Source organism: Poecile atricapillus, chromosome 8 (genome assembly GCF_030490865.1).
Source record: "Poecile atricapillus isolate bPoeAtr1 chromosome 8, bPoeAtr1.hap1, whole genome shotgun sequence".
Classification (NCBI taxonomy): Eukaryota; Metazoa; Chordata; class Aves; order Passeriformes; family Paridae; genus Poecile; species Poecile atricapillus.
The window spans coordinates 10908102-10929290 of record NC_081256.1 but is presented as its reverse complement, the minus strand read 5'-3'; the positions used below and the strand labels follow the sequence as shown (position 1 = coordinate 10929290).

At 41.7% G+C, this 21189-nt stretch overlaps 1 protein-coding gene across 1 annotated transcript in view; it reads right to left on the bottom strand.

Annotated features, from left to right (window-relative positions):
- Window positions 1-21189, bottom strand: part of NYAP2 (neuronal tyrosine-phosphorylated phosphoinositide-3-kinase adaptor 2) — a 127535-nt gene that overhangs the window by 13844 nt on the left and 92502 nt on the right. The window contains exons 4-5 of the mRNA XM_058844294.1: window positions 19179-19388; window positions 11269-11372 (exon numbers count right to left, since the gene is read on the bottom strand). Coding sequence (XP_058700277.1) covers window positions 11269-11372; window positions 19179-19388 — 314 coding nt within the window. The remainder of the gene's footprint in view (window positions 1-11268; window positions 11373-19178; window positions 19389-21189) is intronic.

The following is a 21189-nucleotide window of genomic DNA, read 5'->3' as shown; positions in this document are numbered from 1 at the left end:
CAAACTAAGCAGTGGTTTCACTGATTCAGCGAGCTGCAAGAATCACAGCTCAGGCACAGCTGGTCAATGGTGGCATAAGACTTTCAAGGCTCTATCTCTCTCTGTCATTGACCTGCAGAAGTGTTTTATTGGAAATATCAGTTACTAGTTCCTGTGGCTCCCACTCTGTACACCTATGCTCAAGTCTGTCTCTCAAAAGAAAGTCAGGGTGCAGAGGCCATGCTTGGCTGTTGCTCCCCCATTCAAGCACTCAGCTCCAGAGACACACAGTTATCATCAACTTCCAGGCATTCTGGAGGGTACCTCAAATTCCAGGGACCAACCACCTTCATTGTGCTGCATTGGCTGCAGCATCTGTCCCCATAAATCTCTCTGTTGAGCTGACTGTTTTTCAGTGTTGAAACACACCATCTCAACTCTATCAAAACCAGGCACAACATAGCAACCCCCTGAAACCTCTGACCACACAAATGAGATCTTCTCATGTCTGTCCTGTGCCTGCTCAAGAAACTGTAGGTCCCAATCTGAAAAACAACTAGATAAGGACAGTAAAAAATGTTGAGCATGAAAGTGAAAACCTCATAAATGCCATGTTATTTCACCCTTTGTCAGAACATCATTGCATTTGAAAGGTTTCAACAATTTCTGTCATGGAGCTCACCTCTTTCTGTCTTCTGCTGACAAGCTTACAAAGCTTGTGCAAGAATAAGCTATCAGGGTAAAGGAGTGGAATACTCTTTCTTCTCCTCTTTTCCATCACACCTGAAATAGTGGCAGCCACGCCAGCATTCAAGGGCGAGGCAGGATGAGGGATTCTAGGTGTGCTGCTCAGATCAGTAACTCTGTTCCCACATCTGACACCCTCTTGCTGTTCCATTTTCTACAGCTGATCTGCTTTCACCCATTGCTGCCTCCCCCTGACACATTTATTTTGTGCCTAAACCCCTTGCAATGACCCATATGGAGAGGGAGAGTCACCAAAGCCCTGTTGGGCCTCGGCACCTACCGTGACAGCAGTGCCTGCTCAGATCCAGCTGTGCCTGCTCAGATCCAGCTGTGCCTGCTGTCCCCCATGCTGTGGGACATTCAGCAGTGTGGGGCCACACTTAAACCAGTCCTGGCAAAGCAAGGCATGGTCTGCTTCTGCTGCATGACCAACCCAGCTGAATGATGAAGAAAAGATGCTGGGACACCAACAGCAGGCGTGTCTGCCAGCAAAAGACACTGCAGCAAGTGACACATTTGTTTTCCGTGCCAATCATTCAGGTGTGCCTTTGGAGGTGAGGGATGATGGATGTGACAATTCCATCTACTTCAAGGTTTGAATTTTCTTTTCTTTTCCTTCTTCTTTTTTATTTTTTTTTAAATTTTACTTTTTAAATAAGCATTCTCTATTTGCAATTTGTATATTTAGAAATCATTTGCACTCCTCTTAGCCCATGCACTGATTATGTAAGACCAGATTCAAGCAGAGGCTGAACACAATGCAATGTGGAGCCTTCCCCAAAGCATTAACATTCTTATTGTTGCTTTCATCCAAAATGTTGACAGCATATTTGGCTGGGCTGTCGACGGCAGAATTTTGCCTTCATGCGTGCAAGAGATTTGTCTTTGCAAGAACCTGGAACTGTGGAAAGTAATCCAACCACTCCCTCTCGTGGTCACGGGGTTCTGCTGCACTTTAGAAAGGCACAAATCGCGTAAATCCAAAATCCTGCAGGTTCTTAGCAGTGCAAAGTCCCCAGAGGGCTGTGTGACACTGCAGGACACAGTTCGTGTCCCATGCCCCGGCAGTCAGGGTGACTGATCCCTGACTCTTATGAACATTCAGCCTAAACAAGAAAGGAAAATCCTATGGCTCTGGATTCAGGTTTCTAAATACACTCAGGCCACACATACTGGTCAAATCCAAACATCATCTCAAGGTAAAATTGGCCCCTGTCCCAGCAGTGAACTGCCTGTGCCACGGGCTTCTCTGTGTACTCCATTGTGGGTTCTCACATGCCTGTCCATCCTCCCAGGCAGGACCCAGAGGATTTCCCTTCTCCCAGACATTTGCAAAAACAGCATCCACAACATGCAGTCTATGCCTACATTCCTTTTTCTTTGCCTACACAGACACTAAAGATTTCTCCATGACAGCGCCATTTGAAAGTGAGACATAATTTGTAAAGTGTTCTGAGTAAAATATATCTGGTTTTCCACTTTTAGACATTCCAATGCATTTCATTGTATCAGTGACACATAAAACTTTGTAAAATCACCGTCACAGATACAGTAGATTGCACCCCAAATAATTTTTGCACTTTCACAAAAACCAAACCTTAAGCAATTCCTGAGAGTCATACCCTTACCAATCTACTCCCATATGCAACCTCTTACTTCCTCCTCTATTACACTGAACTTACAAATTCTTGGGGCAGGAACAGCCTTTGTTCCATGCATATTGTCCACCAACAAGTAACTACAACTCTTGGACATCACCACAATCAATATTGTGGTAGATTCTATTGGCCAACCTTAAGCAGGTTTTGGATCCAGTGACAATCCCAAGTCTTATTAACTGTAATGGCTAAACATAAGGAATAATTAAGATCCTTTAAGTGAATATCTTCTCAGGCAAAAATAGAAGCTACTATTCAAAGTAATAAATAGTGTATAGAAAGTCCAGACCAAAGCCCCATGGGGCACTGATTACAGAGTGAGCAGCATAGGACTGTTCCCACACTGTGGACATATATTTTGGATTAAGAAAAACATCAAGTATCAAAAAGGAGCAACCATAACCTTGGCTCCAGGAGAACGGAGACAGACATCTCACAGGCATTGCACTGGCTCAAGAGGAATACTTGGCATGCACACACAGGGGGAGGAAAAGGATTGCCACTGTCCCATGAATTGTTTTGTATGTTTTGCTATTCTATGTCCAAAATACACAATAGACTTTCAGAACTTTAGAAAATTAGAGGAGGAAAGAGGGACAGAGAAAATTTTAAGAGTGGCAATTAGCACAGTAGTTAGATATTCCCTTTGAATAGAAATCTGGGACTGCATGTCCCCTGAGATCTTTAACCAGCAGCCCATGGGGATCATTTTTCCCTTTGGCCCAGAGGGCAAGGATGACAGAAGTTGATTCTTTCTTTGCAAATCTTTGTGCATGATAAGAGCCAAAAGAGCAGAATCACTGCAGTCTGATGCTAGTTCTAGGCTGAGATTCATCAAGGAGTGCATGTAGCACAGACTGACAGTACTGAGGGCTGACATGAGTCCATGCTGTGTAACACACACAAATTCTCTTGCTAGCACAATTTATTTTTTTGCTACCATTTCCCTAGAAATCAAACTGAATGAAGGACTACTTCAGTCCACAGAGTTCTCCATCTACCTGCAATGACTGTATTTCTTTCATATAATGGAAGCTAAAAAAAAGATTGCTGTGATCAGATATGGAACAGTGGATCTTGATTTATAGGTGCTCATTTCTCAGCAGCAGAATTCATTAACTGCAGAATCAGGAACCCAGCTCTGCTACTGTGCCCCACAACTGCAGGGTGTTTGCTGACTCTTTGAACTCTTGTACACTACTTCTGGGAAAAAATGGCAACTTTAAACTGAGAATAATAGAAGAGCACAGATGCTTTGTTTATGCTCACAGAGTATTCACTTTCAGATGCACATTTGCCAACTAAAGCATGATAATGTCAATTCATTGGGGAAGTACTTTGTCTAGGTGCCTTCAAAAATAATTATAGCCATAATGGTAACAATTTACATTCCATGCATTCATTAATTATAGGGCGACCACAATGCTTATAAGGCATAAAATACTACATGTATTGTATTCACAACTAAATACAATATGTTTTGTATTCACAACTAAAGCTAGAGACATTACAAGATATTTATTTAACTGACCCAATACAGAGTGAACTTAGGCATGAGACAAATATGTATCTGTGTTGCTGAAGAGTACTCAGTACTTGTCAAAATTCAATTCCAAATTATTCCTTTAAAGTTTTGTGTATTTTTTACAATGAACTTTTACTGCACTTAAACTGCAAGGTATTGTTCTACTCATACATATGAAAAGCAGCTAAAATATGTCTCAGCTTCTTTGTGGTACTTTCCTTCTATCATGATTTTGTTTTAAAATGGAACAATTAGAATAGTTGTTTGGGATTTTTCAACTGGTGTACAAAATTAAATAATAGTTGCTCTGTAGGCCTCACATCAGTTTTAATCCTGGAAATTTTTTTTCACAATAAAACGTGTGCATTGTGGTTGCATTTCAGTTAGCATCTAAATACTGAGTCCTAAATAAAATACTATCTAGAATGTTATGTGGAGGAGTGGGGATTTAACAGCTGAGGCTGGAGCAAGCCTCCTCCTTCCCTCCCTCCTTCCTTCCTTCCTTCTCTCCCTCCGGGGCAGGGCAGGGGCAGGTGGGGGCACAGCGAAGCCTCTGCTTCCCCTGCAGATGCAGGATGTGGGGCAGGGATGTGGGGCAGGGATGTGGGGCAGGGATGTGGGGTAGGGATGTGGGGCAGGGATATGGGGCAGGAATGTGGGACAGGGATGTGAGGCAGGGATGTGGGGCAGGGATGTGGGGCAGGAATGTGGGACAGGGATGTGGGGCAGGGATGTGGGACAGGGATGTGGGGCAGGGATGTGGGGCAGGGACGTGGGACAGGGATGTGGGGCAGGGATGTGGGACAGGGATGTGGGGCAGGAATGTGGGACAGGGATGTGGGGCAGGAATGTGGGACAGGGATGTGGGGCAGGGATGTGGGGCAGGGATGTGGGGCAGGAATGTGGGACAGGGATGTGGGGCAGGGATGTGGGGCAGGGATGTGGGGCAGGGATGTGGGACAGGGATGTGGGGCAGGGATGTGGGGCAGGGATGTGGGGCAGGGATGTGGGGCAGGGATGTGGGGCAGGGATGTGGGGCAGGGATGTGGGACAGGGATGTGGGGCAGGGATGTAGGGCAGGGATGTGAGGCAGGGATATGGGGCAGGGATGTGGGGCAGGGATGTGGGGCAGGGATATGGGATGGACCGGCTGAATGGGATGTGCTGGGCCCAACTCCCTCAGCCCAGAGCTGAGCCCAGCTGCCCTCAGTGGGACGGGGGTCAAACCTCAGCAGCGCCCTGCTTTGCCTCCCCAGCTCTGGGGTAAATAAAGCTTTTTCTAATCCTGTTGGATTAGCCAAACTGTCCATTCTGAACAGTTGCTAAAGTGCATTTTCACCCGGGCTGCCTCTGGCACACACCCAAGTGATCCCAAGGGGCTTCTCTCCTGTCCTGGTTCACGCATCCTGGTGTGTGAACCCTGTCCCAGGCCAAGGGGACATAAACACAAAGACAAATCAAAGCCCCAGCTGCATATTCAAAGTAGAAAATCTGCTTCTTACTTCCCTACTTACATTGCTATGTTGGAAAACTGTGCTGGAAGACGCCTGGTCCCTGCCTCCCGGCTCTGTGAACCTTGGATTTCCACATCAGTCCTGCAGCTCCCTCAGCCTGCCAGCCCCAGGCACCAGTCTCCCACAGCACTTGGTTATTCTACAAGTGTTTTTATTTTTTTACCTAGATATGAATTTAAGGAGCCAACTTGTATCTAAAATTCTTGCCTATCAAAGACACATTCTCCAATAAATTATTGATGGACTCACTTCATTTGGTGCAAGACAATGACCAAGTCCACTCTTGGGAGGCCTTTCCCCTTTGCTATATTATGTTCATAGAAATAATAAAATGAGTGAGAGCTGTCCTGAATTTTGGAGGGTAATGGTTAGTTTGTCCATCTTGTACCTTTTCTTGTGTTTACCAATGTGGTCATGTGGGGAAAGTAAAAGGCTGCCTCAGCTTGCAGAGGGCTCAGGCAGATACCAGGCAAATTATGAACTGAGCTGCAATCTTTCTAAAATAAGCCACAAAAAGTTATAGTGTTGATGCTGATATATTTTCTAGCTTTTTCTTCATTCCTTCAATGCACATTGAGATTCCTTAATTCATAACTGTCCCCTTATCTTCATTCCCTCCTCTGAGTTATTCCTTCTAATCTCAGCATGGCTTCTGGATTTTACTTTGATCATCTCTGTAAAGTTTAAATCTTCTTTCCTTGCTTAAATTGGAGCTAGATATCACTGCCTGGTCCTCCCCACAACAAGACACCAAACCTTAAGAGGCATACAAACCCTCAGAATTAAGATAACATACCTTGAGGAGGCAACAGGAAAGGACAGTGATGTCTGGCCACTGAAAAGCAAGAAACTAACAGGCAGCATGAAGAGACGCTGTGTATTTGCAGATAAGGAACACAGTTTTGTGGAAATATGTCTGAAAATAGGCTCTCTTTTGCAGGAAAGCTAAAATATGAAACTCTAGCTATCACTAGTTTTGTTTTCAGAGTGTGTTTTTCTTCATACCATGTACCTTAAAATCGTGCACTACTGTGCTGCTATGTAGCCCAGTACATGGGATTTTCCAATCACTGTCTACAAATTAATGAAAACAAACCTCACTTTGTAAAGTTCATCCACAGAAAAAAAAAAAAATCCCAGGGTGTTCATATGATCTCTATTTTTCTTAAAATGGAAATCAGTGGGTTTTTTCTGTGCTGAAGGCTGCTTCAGAAAGGCATGGCAGTGATACAGAGGGGATTTTATGTACATTAAAATTCTGGATGCAGGATGTTCTGCTCTCCAGCAGAGGGACTTCCACAGTCTGCTTCAAACGTTTTCTTCTTTTGTGAGAGACATGCTCAGTGCACACATACCCTGTGTGCCACAGGGATATCTGAGCTCATCGATGGAATCTAATCCTTTGTTACCCTGAGCTGAAGATGTGGAGCACGATAGGATGGCAGGGAAACATCACTGCATAGCAGTGATACCTGTGACTCCAAATCCTGCTTGCTTTACACAGGTGAGCAGTTTTGTTCACTCTGGCTGTCCTGTGGCAGGACTGTGCATTTCCCACCCCTGACCATGCCTGCTACAGAAGTCTCAGGTGCCAGCACAGTGGCTCCAGCAAAATGGGTAAGGAGTTATTCACTGGCACATCTGTGGACCTTGTTTATTGTACTTTATAAACCTCACAAAGTGGTTAAATCCTACTGTTCTCTGTCCACTTAGATGGCCACAAAAGACAGTTACTTGTTTTCATTTCCATATAAAGGCCAGATGGACTTTTACTACCTCTAATGTTATTCACGCACTTTTCTTTAAGATATAACTTGCTTTACTTTTTACAACATTTATCCATTACCTGTAAGCTTTTTGTGAATAACGTCATACCCTTATAGAATGAAAATCACTTAGGCTGAAAAATGCCTTTATCCCTTTACTGCCTTTTCAGTAGCACTGAAAAGCCCCCTACTAAACCATGTCCCCAGGTGCCACATCTACATGTCTTTTAAATACCTTCAAGGATGGTGGAATGGACTCTTCCACTTCCCTGGGCAGCCTGTTCTGTTGCTTGACAACTCTTTCCATGAAGAAATTTTTCCTAATATAAACACATGGTATCCTACTGTGTGTGTCTAAGTGTTAAAGCAGGTCACTGTCATTTCCCCATGGATTATGGGGGCTTCATTCTGCTCCTGTGTCCGCCTCCCAGCTCAGGGGGCTGGTACCTGGAGAACAGCTGGTATTACTATTGAACACTGAGGCAAAGAAGGCACAAACAAGTACCTCAGCTTTTTCCTCATTTTTTGTCATGTTCCCTCCACCATCCAAAAGGAGGATGGAGATACTCCTTAGACTTCCTTTTGCTGCTAATGTATCTATAGACACATTTCTTATTGTCTTTTATGACAGTAGACAGATTAAGTGCTAGTCAGGATTTGGTCCTTCTAATTTTCTCCTTCCATAACCTCATTACACCCTTGTCCTCCTGAGTTGCCAGTCCCTTCTTACAACTTTCATAAACTCTCTTTTCCTGAGTCCCAGCTAAAACACAGTTGAGAAAGGCTGGTCATCTTCCCTGCTGGTTTGTCTTTCAGCATGAATGTTTAAGAGCTCCTTCTTTCCTTTCTTTACAAGACAATACATCCTATCTAGAATACTTCTCTGCTACTTACACCCCCCTCTGTAGGATATTTTTATTTAGATATGCATTTAGGAAATATAGCAATGTGCCACTTTTGTAGCTCAAAAATATTCTATGCTTCTGCTATTATTACACTTCCAAGACCCCTAGCTGAATTCTTCTGCTACTTCCTTAATTTCTTAAACTTTGTTCTTTTACAATCAATAACTTCAATTCCAGGATAAACTTGTTTATCTTTCAGTTTAAATTGAGACAATTCATTACTTCGTCCAAGGTTGCTTCCTGCAATCAACTCTTTCCCAGTGCCCTCACCATTTCCCAGAGCTAAAGACAGAAGGCAGGCTCTCAGTCTGGCTCAGCATGTTGGCAAATGCTGGTTGCCACTACACTACAGAATTTTTAGTGTTCTCCATCAGAGACCAGCCACATAGTTAATCTCTGCTTATAAGCCCTTTCTTTTTATTTTTACGTGATCCCTCTACCGCTTCCCATCAATATACCATAGATACATTCTGTGAATACTAACTGATTAATCCTCACAATTCCTACATCAATAAGCAAACAAGAAATAAGAAAATAAGGCATAGGGGAGTTAAATGACAATAGTTACATAATTATCTAATATATGATTGTAATTACAATATAGGTTTCCTTAGATCAGATCTATTTTAATTCCTAAGCATAGTCACCACTACTTTGAACAATTGTATTAAAAATGATGGGTTTTGAGAACTCAGTTGCAAATTTGTCTTTTTTTTTTTCCCAAATTAAGCATTTTGAGAACCATCAGTCTGGGGTCCATGAAGATTTGAGAAAACCAATTAACAGTAATCTGCCCTTTCCCATATCTTATATTCCTGTTTGAATGCTAGCTGTGCCCATCTGATCAACAAAGAGGTGGATAACACAATATGTCTTCTTAATCTTTTGGAAAGCCTAACTGCTCATTATGATGTTGTTAAGGAAAGCAGTATCAATACAATCAATAGCCACAGCACACAAAAATAGATACCCTGTATGCCACAACCTGGCAGATTGAGAATGGACTAACAGCCCAGCTGCTGGAAACACATTTCACCCGCCATCCATTATTTGCACATTGAGATAGAATAGGTGTTGAAAGAAGAATCAATGTTTGTATCTGCCATGGAGATAAGACTTTTGTCATTTCTCTGAAATCAGGGTCAAATCCACAACTCTAAAAATTATGCTGTTATAGTAAATGACAGCATAATAGATGGACAGCAAGAGATTGTCAGCTGGAAGGGAAGAGGAGGGAAAGGAGAGAGAGAGAAGGCTTGTACTAGTTTTTCTTGTTTTTCATGAAGTCATGACCGTACCATACATTATTCAATTAACAAGATCACCCTCCTACAGTCACTTGAAAATTCCTCTTATCATCTTTGTTCTTTTCTTCTGTACGAACTGAGGTGGATTTTTCCCTCCACAGTTTCAGTGAACCCTGGCCTCAGCTTCTAAGAGGCTCATTATCTCTTCTCTCACATCAGGTTCTGCTTTCAAGGCTTATTGTTTAGTTCTTACTATAAACTGACAAGCTAAAATCTCTTCAAAACACCCAAGGTGCCTTTGCCACTGAGTAAACAGCAAAGCATCATGAGTGCTGTAAGACCCATTTAATCAAAAATATATACTGCCTGAACACTGGGACACTGAAAACCTTTGGAAGTACAATTACCCTAATTTCTTCCTTAGATGAAGGAACACTTGATGTGTTATTTAAATGGGCCGTCATTTTGAATCTCCATTATGGATTTGATTTTCTTATGTAAAATATGCTTCAGAATGTTGCCGGGTTCTCTGAGTCTTCATGTCTGGCAGTGCTCAGAAGTAATACAATCATATCAGTTCACACAGGGTACAGAACTGTAACCTGTACAGGCTTGGTTATCCAAATATAACCTTCCTAACCAGTTGCTGGCTGTCGGGAGGGAGTAAATCAACCTTACTCTTGTGGTCTTTGCTTTGGTCAAGACATCATTGGAGCAACTCCCCAAGATACAAACACGAATATGTGATTATTGCAAAGCAGCCCTCAGGGAGACTTCCACTCAAACCTCAGTGAAATTCAGTAGGATTTTGGGGACTGATTCCCTGAAAGCCACTCAGAAATTCTCCATCAAAATAAGGGTGACTGTGTGTGCACACACAAATGCATATGCACATAAATCCATCCGTGCTCCTGTCTCCTTGTGCACACACACCCCACACGTACACACCAGTGATGCAGTGCCACAGTGCTTTGACAGAAGCCATTCACATGATGTTTAAGCAAAACCTCTTCTTTCAATTGCTACTCTCAGCTAGTTCTGTCAAACTAATAATACAGGTCTGTGCAACAAAATGTTACAATATCAGTATTAGCATATAAAATAAAGGTAAGTATAGGTTTCCCATGTCTTTATTTCTTTTCTATTTTCTCTCTATTGGAGAAATTTGCCAAACCCAAACACCTTCATTTTTTCCTATTTTTGTTTTTGATGAGGACAAAAAAAGTATCTCTGTTTAAGATAAAAGGAGATATTCCTCCTTTGTTTTTTTGATTCCTAAAAATGTACAAGAAATATAACTACAGTGGACTATTTAATAGTCCTATAAGCATGATATAGTCTATAGCTGAAGAGAGTCTAGCTGCCTCAACTAAACAAAATCACTTGCTGTAAGAGCAGTTTTCAGGACAGTGATAAATCACAGTGTAATACAATCATGCATTAAGCTCCAACCAGATGTGAGACTGGCACAAATATTAAAGTACAACTGGGCAGAAGTCAAGTATGTACAAGTAATTGACAACATTGGTGTAAGTGCTTTAGACAAGACATTTAAAAGAAATTTACATAAAAACATAGATTAAATTTATCAAAGTTTGATAAATTTTAAGACAGTAAAAAAGTACAGAAAACATGAAAAAAGAAAAAAACCCAGCCAGTTCATACAGTACAGTTTTACTACATTTATATTACAGAATGAAGACAGAAAAAGATACAAGGAATTAAGAGCAAAGAAAATTCTGCTGGCTGTGGCCAGGGGAATTTCATTGCCAATGAGAGATGCGCACACACAGATGCACGCACACGCACAGAAAATAAAGACATAAACCAAAAAAATCATTTAGTGTAACAAATGACAGACAGAGAGGTGGGAACATTTGGCATGTTGCAGCACATGGAGTCATTCCCGATTGGCTAACGATGGTACCTGGCTCGGCTGGAGGTCGCTGGGCTGCCTGAGCGGCGCCACAGACGGAGGAGGCACTCCTGACGTGGATGCGGACCGGCCTAACCGGCAGCTTGATTTAGACTCTGGAAAGGGAGAGAGCAGAAACAGCAGTGAACAGGAGCAGGGTACCCCTGAAACACTGTGGATGCAGAATTCCCTTGAAATGGAGACTCCTGCCTTGGTATGGAGTTAAAGTCCTGGACATTTGGCTGAATCGCGAGCAGAAGTTGAGATCAGAAGAGGAATTCAGACAGGACTCATGCCATGTCCTGGCCTCTTTGCTCTGGGACCTCTGAAGGATAGAGCATAAAAGAGCAGACAGGAAGAATACAAAAAAAACATTCCTGTTTCCCCACTCCCCTGCTCCCCAATGCCTTTTCTTGTCCTCATGAAATACAGCAGTGATTAAGGGAGTTACAGAGGCTTCTGGTTTCATCTTTCCATCCCAGAGCTGAGTGACATGGCAGCCCAAAGACTGACTGTGCTGAAGGAAAGCACAAAATGCCAGAAAATGAAGGAGGTGGTATGCAAAAGTGGTGAGGACACTGTCACACTTGGGGATTTGGAACAACACCAAAAATACTTGGGAATCTCACGTCAGTGGCAATGAATTGAGAGACATACAGTGGGAAGAAGAGACAAATCAAAACATCAGCAGTGGCAAGTCAGTTGCCCAGAATCAAGGTGATAACAGAAGCAACGTTTCCCTTGAGAGAAAACTCCACTTGAGAGAAGAGCTGCACAGAAATGACAGAGTTATTTGATTTTCCTTCTGCTGTTTTATATCCAATAATTTCTAAGAAGGCTCCCCATTGATTTCCAGCACAGGTTACTATTGTACACACTGACACGAGGTGACCATGCAGTTCAGGAGGCCTGGACAAAGGTTTTTATATCTAAGCCATGCTGACACCCATGTGCTACTCCAGCATTCAGCTGGTCTGGAGGAAACTGTCTTTTCCTGAAAAAAGGATCTGCCTGTTTCTGCCCAAGAAATATTTTTTGTTCTTACATTTCCTTTATAAGGCCGAGGAAACACCTCAGTCTATGGCCCTGCTCAGATCAATGTGTTCATTCTCCTCATGTTTCAGAAACCTTCTCTCCAACCTTGCACCTGCTATTTCTATTTAGTGGGCAAACACTGATAACATTTGGACTCACCAGACAGATTTGGTACAATAACAGAGTCTCACTTTTCACATTGACAGTGCTGCTTTACCATGAATAACATGCAATTACAATACCATGCTTCATTACAACTTAAAGAATTTTAAGTTTTTTAAAATAAAGTTTGAAGAATTCCTCCTATTCAGTTCCATGTTTTCAGGAAGAAACAAAGGACCTATGCCTCCTGGAGTTGTGGCTTAGCAAGTTTGCCTCTGAAGCAGGTTTTTTGACTGTATCTGTCCAAAATCTGTCTTCTCATGCCTCATTTACACGGCTGATTTGTCAGTGTTTGTTTTACACTGATTTCTCTATTTCCTGTGTGGATCTCTGGTATCACCACTGGCCACTGGTTGGGCCACAGCTTGAAAGGAAGAAGATGCCTATCACCAGCATGTCCTTAAAGTCACTTGGCACACCTTGGAAACTGGATACACCTTTGGCACACCTTTGGAAACAGCTGGCACATTTCTCCACATAACAGCCACATCCTGGATTCTTCCACTCTCACTGATGCTTTCTCATTGTCAACTTAAATGCTTATTTTCCTCAGATATTTCAGAATTCAACAGGGTGTGGAGAAGAGCTATCCACTTATGCTGGAGCACTTAAACCAATGAAAGCATCTGTATGGGTGAATATTCATCAACTAAATATTAATAGGTTAGTTAACAGCCAGCTGGCTGAGCAGCAAAAATATTTATGCTGTTCACCGAATGCATTATTCAATTCACTCTCTCCTAGTCAGTCTGTAAACACACCATGAGTCAACACAGCCATAGGCACACAGAAAGGAGCAGACTGGCCTCCTCCATAACCTTGTTTTTGTACACAGTCTGCTGGTTTGCTTTTCTTGGACTTGGGCAGTTACTCTGAAGGTTGATTAGATTTGTTTTTGTTCTGATTTCATGCTGTCTTTGTGCCAGATTTCTGACTGCTCCTTTCAGTAATATAGATATAATAATGGATCTCATTATTATACCTCATCTCTCATCTCCTGGAATTTTGCTGGGGTTTCAGAAAGGACAAGAATTGGGGTTTTTTCAGTTGTTTTTCTCTACTGCTAAGTAGAGATTCTGTTTCTGCTGTGACAAGCACAATCAGACATTCAGCACATTAAAAACTCCAAGACACTGTCTGACTGTGCTTCTGAATTATTTTCTTTGCTTTAGGAAAGCAGAAAGAAGTGTCATAATTTCCAATTTGGATCTATGTGCAACAACAAGAGATTACCATTTCCTTGCCAAGGAGACTCCTTTCATCTGGCATCAAAGAAATAAAACCTATCACACACAGATGAAGTATTAGTTCCTTTATCTCCCTGTAATATATATTACAGTATTAAGGAAACTATTGTGATTTCCATGGTGATCCTCACCAAACAGTGCTTCAGACATAACTCCATCTAGTTTTTGTGTCTCAGTGGCAATATTTTTAGACCAAATAAATGCTGTATTCTACTGTAATTAGTGGTCTGAGTAACAGCACACCACTGTGGGGGAAAAATAGTCCATAAATGGTCTGTTCTTTAAGTGCTGCAGAACTCACTGCTCTGTATTCCGTGGCATGTTATTTTTCAGCTATGGGCAGCTTATTCACTGTGCTAGGGCTATCTGGGTTTTCCTATATAATGCCAATAATCTAGTTTCTAGTGTTTAGAAATTCGTGTTTATGTCTTGTTGATGATACTGAGACAGCTCAGTATTAACATCTGAAATGAGTGTTCTTGGGCTTCTTGAGAAGTCCCCTAAGTGACAGTAATTCATGGTGTGGAGCTGAGTTCTTTCAGCTGCCCTGATAGACACACGGGGAGAGTTCTGTAGGCCAGAGCATGGGAGCAGCCTCTAGAGATGCCCCTTGCAATCAATGGGCAGCATGAGGTCTGAATTCAGCAGATTTTTGGGGGTAGCCAGAAAGCTGTGAAATGCTATGCATGAAAATGTTCATAAAATTCCGTTGGTGTATTCAGAATGTCAGTGGTATTATTTTGCACAGCTTCAAATGTGGCGTCTCTCACGGGGATTTGATAGGCACAGGGAGCACCCACAGTGGCCACAGCCTGGGACAGCAGGGTGGGACCACAGCCCCTGACACCAGGCAAACCCACACACAGTCAGCTGCAATGCCACTGCACTCTCAGGTTTAAACTCAGTCTTGACAGCACCAGGAGGATTACACAAGGAAACAGGCAAGACTTTAGTTCCAAAGGGCAGCATTAAGGATGAGAATTTTAGGAGAGGCTGTGTGACACAGAAATACAGGCTTTCCAAACACAAATAGGATTGCCTTAAAGTTGTGCATTTAATGATGTGTCTAAGTACTCAAATAAATGTCTTGTTTTCCAAAACTGCAAGGGCTGCCATCATGACTAAAGATGTAGAGGCTTGGCTGATTGCATTTGGGACACGGGGTGTTGTAGGATTTTCCTCAATAAAGGACAGCACTGAAATGCCACAAGATTTTACAGAAATATTTTCAGTTTTATACCAATGTGATATGGCTTTCTATATTCTTCAGAAGTACAACTCTTCATGATTTTTATTTTTGGATCTTAATAGGAAGAGTTCTTTATTCATCCAAGGAAGCCTTCATTCTGCCTTTCCTAATCTTAATTCAAAAAAATACTCTGGCTGTCACTCACATTGGAGAAGCTTCTTACCCTGTCACAGTCTCTTCTTTGCACATGAAAAGAGAAATATTGCTTATTTGCTACAGCTGCCAAGAAATGCGTTTTGAATTAAACAAGGCAATGTGACAGGCTGAGAGCAATCACATGAAAAAAAGAGAAAAAAAAAGTAAGAAAAAGAAGAAAAAGAAAGCATGGATACTGGAAAAATACATCACACCAAGTATCTTCATACTGGCTAAAAAGAGATGAGTAAGCTGAAATATAACTTGAAATTATGAAACATTAGGGTGCAACAAGCTATATAGTATTCTGTTATCTAAAAAAGTATTAGTACTTTGCTATTGGCAGAAGCCAATTAGTGCTAAAATATCACAGCAGCACGTCAAACTGAAGAGTTTCCACAAGGGGAACGCTGAATCTGTGGAACTCAGTGTTACCAGATATCCATAGGTCAAAAGTTTAGCAAGTCTCAAACCCAAGTCAGGTAATGAGCAAAACCATGTCTGAAAAGGAACCCTCTGTTTAGGTTTAGGGGCTATTTTGCCCAAAGGGAAAAGCTGTTAGTGGAATATACTTTGTATCCTGAAATATGGGTGTTTATTTTCTTTGTAAAGCCATTTCTGTGTTGTAGGATTTGGCTGTGTTTACTATTTCCTGGCTTCGTTGAAATAGAAATAAGTGTTTTGTATCTTTGTTCAGAATTTTTGTCTGTGTTTTTCTTACACCTGTGAAATATTTTTACTCCAGCCAGAATTGGTGTGATTCTGTATCCTGGAGGTCCCACATCCCTGGAGGATCCACAGCAGGACCGTGGGATTGGCGGGATGACCTCGGTGTGCAGCTCCCAGTGCTGCTCATGTTATGACAGGTGACAGGCACTGCTCAGGAGGAGCTTGTGAGGAGAGAACAAGAATGACCAGTGCACCAAGGTCGGGGCCTCTTTGGGCAGCAACATAAAACCCCAGCTCAATTCACGTGGAGAATCCTTGTGGATTTAGGAGCACAGTGATCCTGCCTGTGATGAGAAAATGTAGGGATTTGTGGGACTACTGAGTTGTCTTTGCATGAAGCAGATCGGGCTGGCATGGACTGACTTTTGGCTGCTACTCCCTTCTCACACCAATGCATGCATCTTGTGCCTTGGGCCTCCCAGGCTTTGCCCCATTCCCAAATAGATGAATTTAAAATAATCATTACTTCTGGAAATCAACAATGATGGCCAGTAATTCCAATGAAGGGTGGAATTTACATTTATTCCCTTCCTGATTACCAATTATGTTTTCAGATGGAATATTTACGGCTGGCTGAGTGACAAGCTGGTGGCGATTCAAAACCAGGGTGCAACAGAGTTTCTGAGATTTAAGAGGCAGGGCAGTGCCTGTCTCCAGCAGCAGGTGGCAATGCAAAATGCTTCTTCATTGCAGTTAGGAAAAAAGCAGCAACATTCCAGAAAATACTCTTCAAGTCTCCTGGAGCGAAGTTACACAGATTCTGTGTTACAGATTGTGTTTGGCTGCTCATTATAATTGCACTGACTTTCCTAAAAGTCAGCATGCCCCCAAATCACACTGCTTTCCATAAGAAATTATAGGATGCCAAGAAACAGAAAGTGCCCTTGACAAATTCTGTCACAGAACAATCAGGCATTAAAACAGTGATAACTGTGTGCAGCTGACATCCCAAGCTCTTTGAACAAAATGGACAGAAAGTTAAAGCTTCTGTTTGGAGATGGCTCATTGTCCCTCTGATGTTACTAGCACTTTCAGAGTTGGGGAGAACCCACCAAAAATCTGTGTTCCCACTCAGGTATTTGCCCTGGCCACCCCAGCTCCCAGCTCATCTGTGCTGGAGCAGAGCTGCCTGATGAACACGTGTGGGAAGTCTATTCACACCTTTTCCCTTTTACTGCAGAGTAATTCAACCCCATTTTTACAAATTTAATCCAATAATTGCCCTAATAAATGCCTGTACCAGTGTGAACTAGGAGACAGGTACCAAACTGTGGCATTTCAAGGACATGTCTGCAAAAAAAGAAAAAGTAGCCTTTTTTTCTGTTATCTACGATGTTGCAAAGAGAGCAACAGCAGGGATGACTTTACTGAGGACTGCCTTGATTTTATTTGCTCCTGTAGTAAATCTTAGTTCTAATTCCTAGTGCAGAATCACTTTATCTCCTTGACTCCAGAAAGCGTTTGTATTCATATGAAAGTATTAAATCTCTCTTCTTGCATTCTGTTACAGTTTTAATTTAATTGCAGAGAATGAGCTGTTACAGTTCATGTACAAGTTCATTGTGGAGAACTGTGTAGAGCATTCTCAATGCAGTGCCTCACCAAGTAAAGGTAAAACATGTTGCTCAGGCAACAGCAAGAGACACAGGGGAAAAAATATTCAGGGCAGATGAGAGGCAATATTCATCAAATGAAATATCATAAATCTGCAGGGAAAGAAAAGTCATAATCAGCTCTCAGATTTTAATCATAGAAAGGAGTCAAAATTCAGCCAAGAAAATAAATTTTTTCTTTGACAGTCATAGCAATGTAAGACAAAGTTGACTAAATCAAGGCATGATTCAACAACTATTACAGTTTTCTGATGCCAAATAGAGAATGAGGCCAACATGTTTTGTCTGCTTTTGGAGATCCACCAACTCTTTGGAATAAAACTGCTGCAGAAATGTTGGACAGCAGTGTTATATTTTGCTAAGAGCATACTCTTCAATTTTAACTTCTTTACTACTCTGCTCCATAGTGTCATCTTGCAGAACTGATGAGGCTGGTACACACCTTTAGTCTAATTATTGGATGTACCAAAACTTTGATGTGGTAGCTTTAAACCCATCCTTTAACCCGCATTAGCACAGATGACACTCTAATATACTGGGAACAGAATTTTTACCAAAAACTATGAGCTAATCTGGAAAATTCCCACCTTCCAGGAAGCTTTGTGAGAACAGACAAGTAGGCAAATGGCAGTAACACACAAAAAACCTGTGCTAGAGTCATAAGTTTTGCAGAAAAGTCACTTTTATTGCACCAGGAAGGATTGTTTCGGGGGTCTGTAGCAAGTAAAGCTGGACTACATGATTGCTGCAAATGACATTCCACATCAGCAAAGACTCTTCAATTTATACACTGAGTTTCAGGTGTCATTTGCAGCAATTCAGGGACAAAGTGAGTCCCATTATCACTCAGGGAAGCGATGTTCTGGGTGAGGCTGTGAGCATCTCTGCTCACTCAGCAGTTTAAACACTCCCTGCTGCCATTCACTGCCCAGCAGATCTCAGGCAGGAATGATTTCTTGTCTGAGTAGCTCATTCATGCTCTTATACTCACTGAACATTGACCATGAAGCTTCAGTACTAGATATGCCAACTGTCCTTAAAGTGGATATTTCTCACAGTCTAACTAATAAGCAATGAAGTTACTTTTTCATGAGAGCTGTCACATATCAAAGGTAGCAATACAGTGCTCATGCAAGGGCCATAGATATCTCTTTATAGATCTCCATTTATTGGTTCTGCTTGTCTTAGTCAATTTATAAACAAGACTGCATTATAATGCCATGGCATATGGCAATTTACTATTTAACACGTAAACATTTTGATTAATAAAATGAATAGGTTAGAATCTGAGACTTCTGAAATCCATAGTCACTTTTCTAGAAATTTCTGTACAAGCAGACAGCAAAGGTTGCCTGTGTCCTGTCACTGTGACCCTCAGTAAGACAGTCTTGCTTTTGCACAGTGTGTTTTTGTTACTTTATGTGATACCTGAACTTATGAACTTCTTCCTGCGGTGCCACCCTACGAGTGTCTTTGCCATAGTGTCCCTTTTCAATGTCAGGTGGAATTCTTTGCCTCTTTTAAAGGAGGTGACTGTCATGTTTACATACTTCTACCCTGTGCCACTGTCCCAGCTGTTCCAGCACAGAGCACAAGTACAGCACAAGCCCTGTTAGTGCAACAGTCAATAGGTAGGGCCAAACCTAGAAGATATTTGGAAGTCTAAAGAATCTGGACACCTGTGTATCTGTAGAGATTCTTCATCTCACAAGGAGATTCATTAGATCTTCCCTGCTCTGCTACTTGACGTACCTGAGCTGTTGCCTCCAGCCAGCATGGTAGGGCTGACAGAGGATCTCCCCAGCCTGCTCGACACCACAGGGGGGCCTGGCGTTCCATCCCATTCCTGAGCTTTCCCTGGCTCCCTAGAGGAAGCTGTCCCATGATGTCCTCGCTCTTTGTTTTCCAGCTTTGGTAGAGGTTCAGTGCTGTGACTTCTGATCTTCAGCTCATCTAGTGGTTCTACAAAATACACAAGCGCACATTTCATTATAAAGTAACTGCTAATCATCCACATCATGGAATAATCTTTTGCAAAATACTCCATACATATCAATCATAAATCCTTTAAGGGACATTTATAGCATGGTTTTACCATATAGGCCAAAAGACTGTAGTTTATGTTGGTTTCGATACACTTTTTAATTATTAAAAGCACACATCATGCAGCAGATGGATAAAATGTAACATTTCTGTTACAACTTTTATATGCCAGGAAAATAATTTTGAAAATGGTTCCCTACCAAATTGTGGTTTATTAATAATTTATAGAAGTACATTAAATCTTTTCAGCTGTCATTTCACTAGGAGCAAGTTCTTCAGGCACTTTCTAAGGAAGCTATCTCCTAAGGCAATATTGTGTAAGCAACATATCTGTACTTCTCATAATCTCTAATAAAAGCACACAATTCACAAAACAAAAGAGCACAAATCCATTTTGGGTGTGCCCAGCACCATAACCTAGGGAATGAAATTACACTTGGTTGGAAAATCCTTGGAGTCAGAAAATTACTTTCTGCTTGCAACACCACAAGTCAGTGAAAAGAACAGATGAAAAGAACAGCAATTCAAAACACAGTTGAATGATTTTTCCAAGTGAAGCAGTGATGTCTGCTTTCTTCATGGCTGGTGATTATCTGTTCTTTTCTCAAGACCCCAATTTCATTCCTTGCAAGTTGAGCAATGCATGGAGAAAGAATTCATTCCTGCTCTTTCCCATCTGTAGCCGTGAAAAATTCACATGGAAAACTAGATACAGAAGAAACATTAGATTGCTCTTTAGTTGTGAGAGCTATTTACTGTGCTACTCAGTAATTCAAAGCTGCTGTTTACCTCCTTTTGAAAAACAAAAAATCAGTTCTCAGTTTGGAATTTTATATCTCAAACCCAAAGAGATCCTTACATGATACTCTCAGTTCTAGTCACACAGATTTTTGTATGATGTACCTTAATTTCTGTACATATCTATAGTCTTGGAATCCATATTTGATAGACATAACAATCTTCCCTTGAGCTCTATTTCAAAAGCTTTTAATGGCTTAAAGGGACTTTGGAAGGTTTGAGAGAGCCAAAGAAAGAGAAAACACCAGGAGCCACGGAGAGACAGGCGATGCCCCAGAGGGGCCCATGCTGAACTCAGGGCAGGACTGACAGTGTGAGTTGTTCCTCTCCCAGCCATGCCCAGGAACTGGGGCTGTTCAACAGGGATCACCATTCAGGTGATACAGTCCCAGAAAAGGAGCACATTCAAATCACTTTGATTTGCCTGTGGCTCAATACCCTACAGACTGTTACCTGTGGTAGAGCAAACAGAGGAAGATGCACTGTCAGACATCTGTGATGGGTAGAGACCCCACCTGAGCACAACAGTGACAAAATCTCACCTTGTTTTGGGTTCTTTGACATTCCAGTCTGCAGATGACCTTAATGAGTAACAACACAGTCAGCCTGAGGTTTCCTCAATAAAATGTCATACAGGAAACATGAAAATATCTAACTGGATATGCAGTGCAAGATATAATCATTAGTGTATTTCATTAATTACTATTGGTTAATAGAAAAATTTAATGTTGAGGATATCTTACCACAGCCTTCAAGTAGTAACACTGCATGAGAAAATGATTAAACCACCCTGGGCTGGGAGCTGTAAATAGGTTTCAGTGACATTTTATTGTGACAAAGATCTTCAAAACTGAAACCTCTTCCATGAACTTCTAGGTCACTTACCTACTTTAATGTATGTAAAAAGACACTGCAGTGAAAA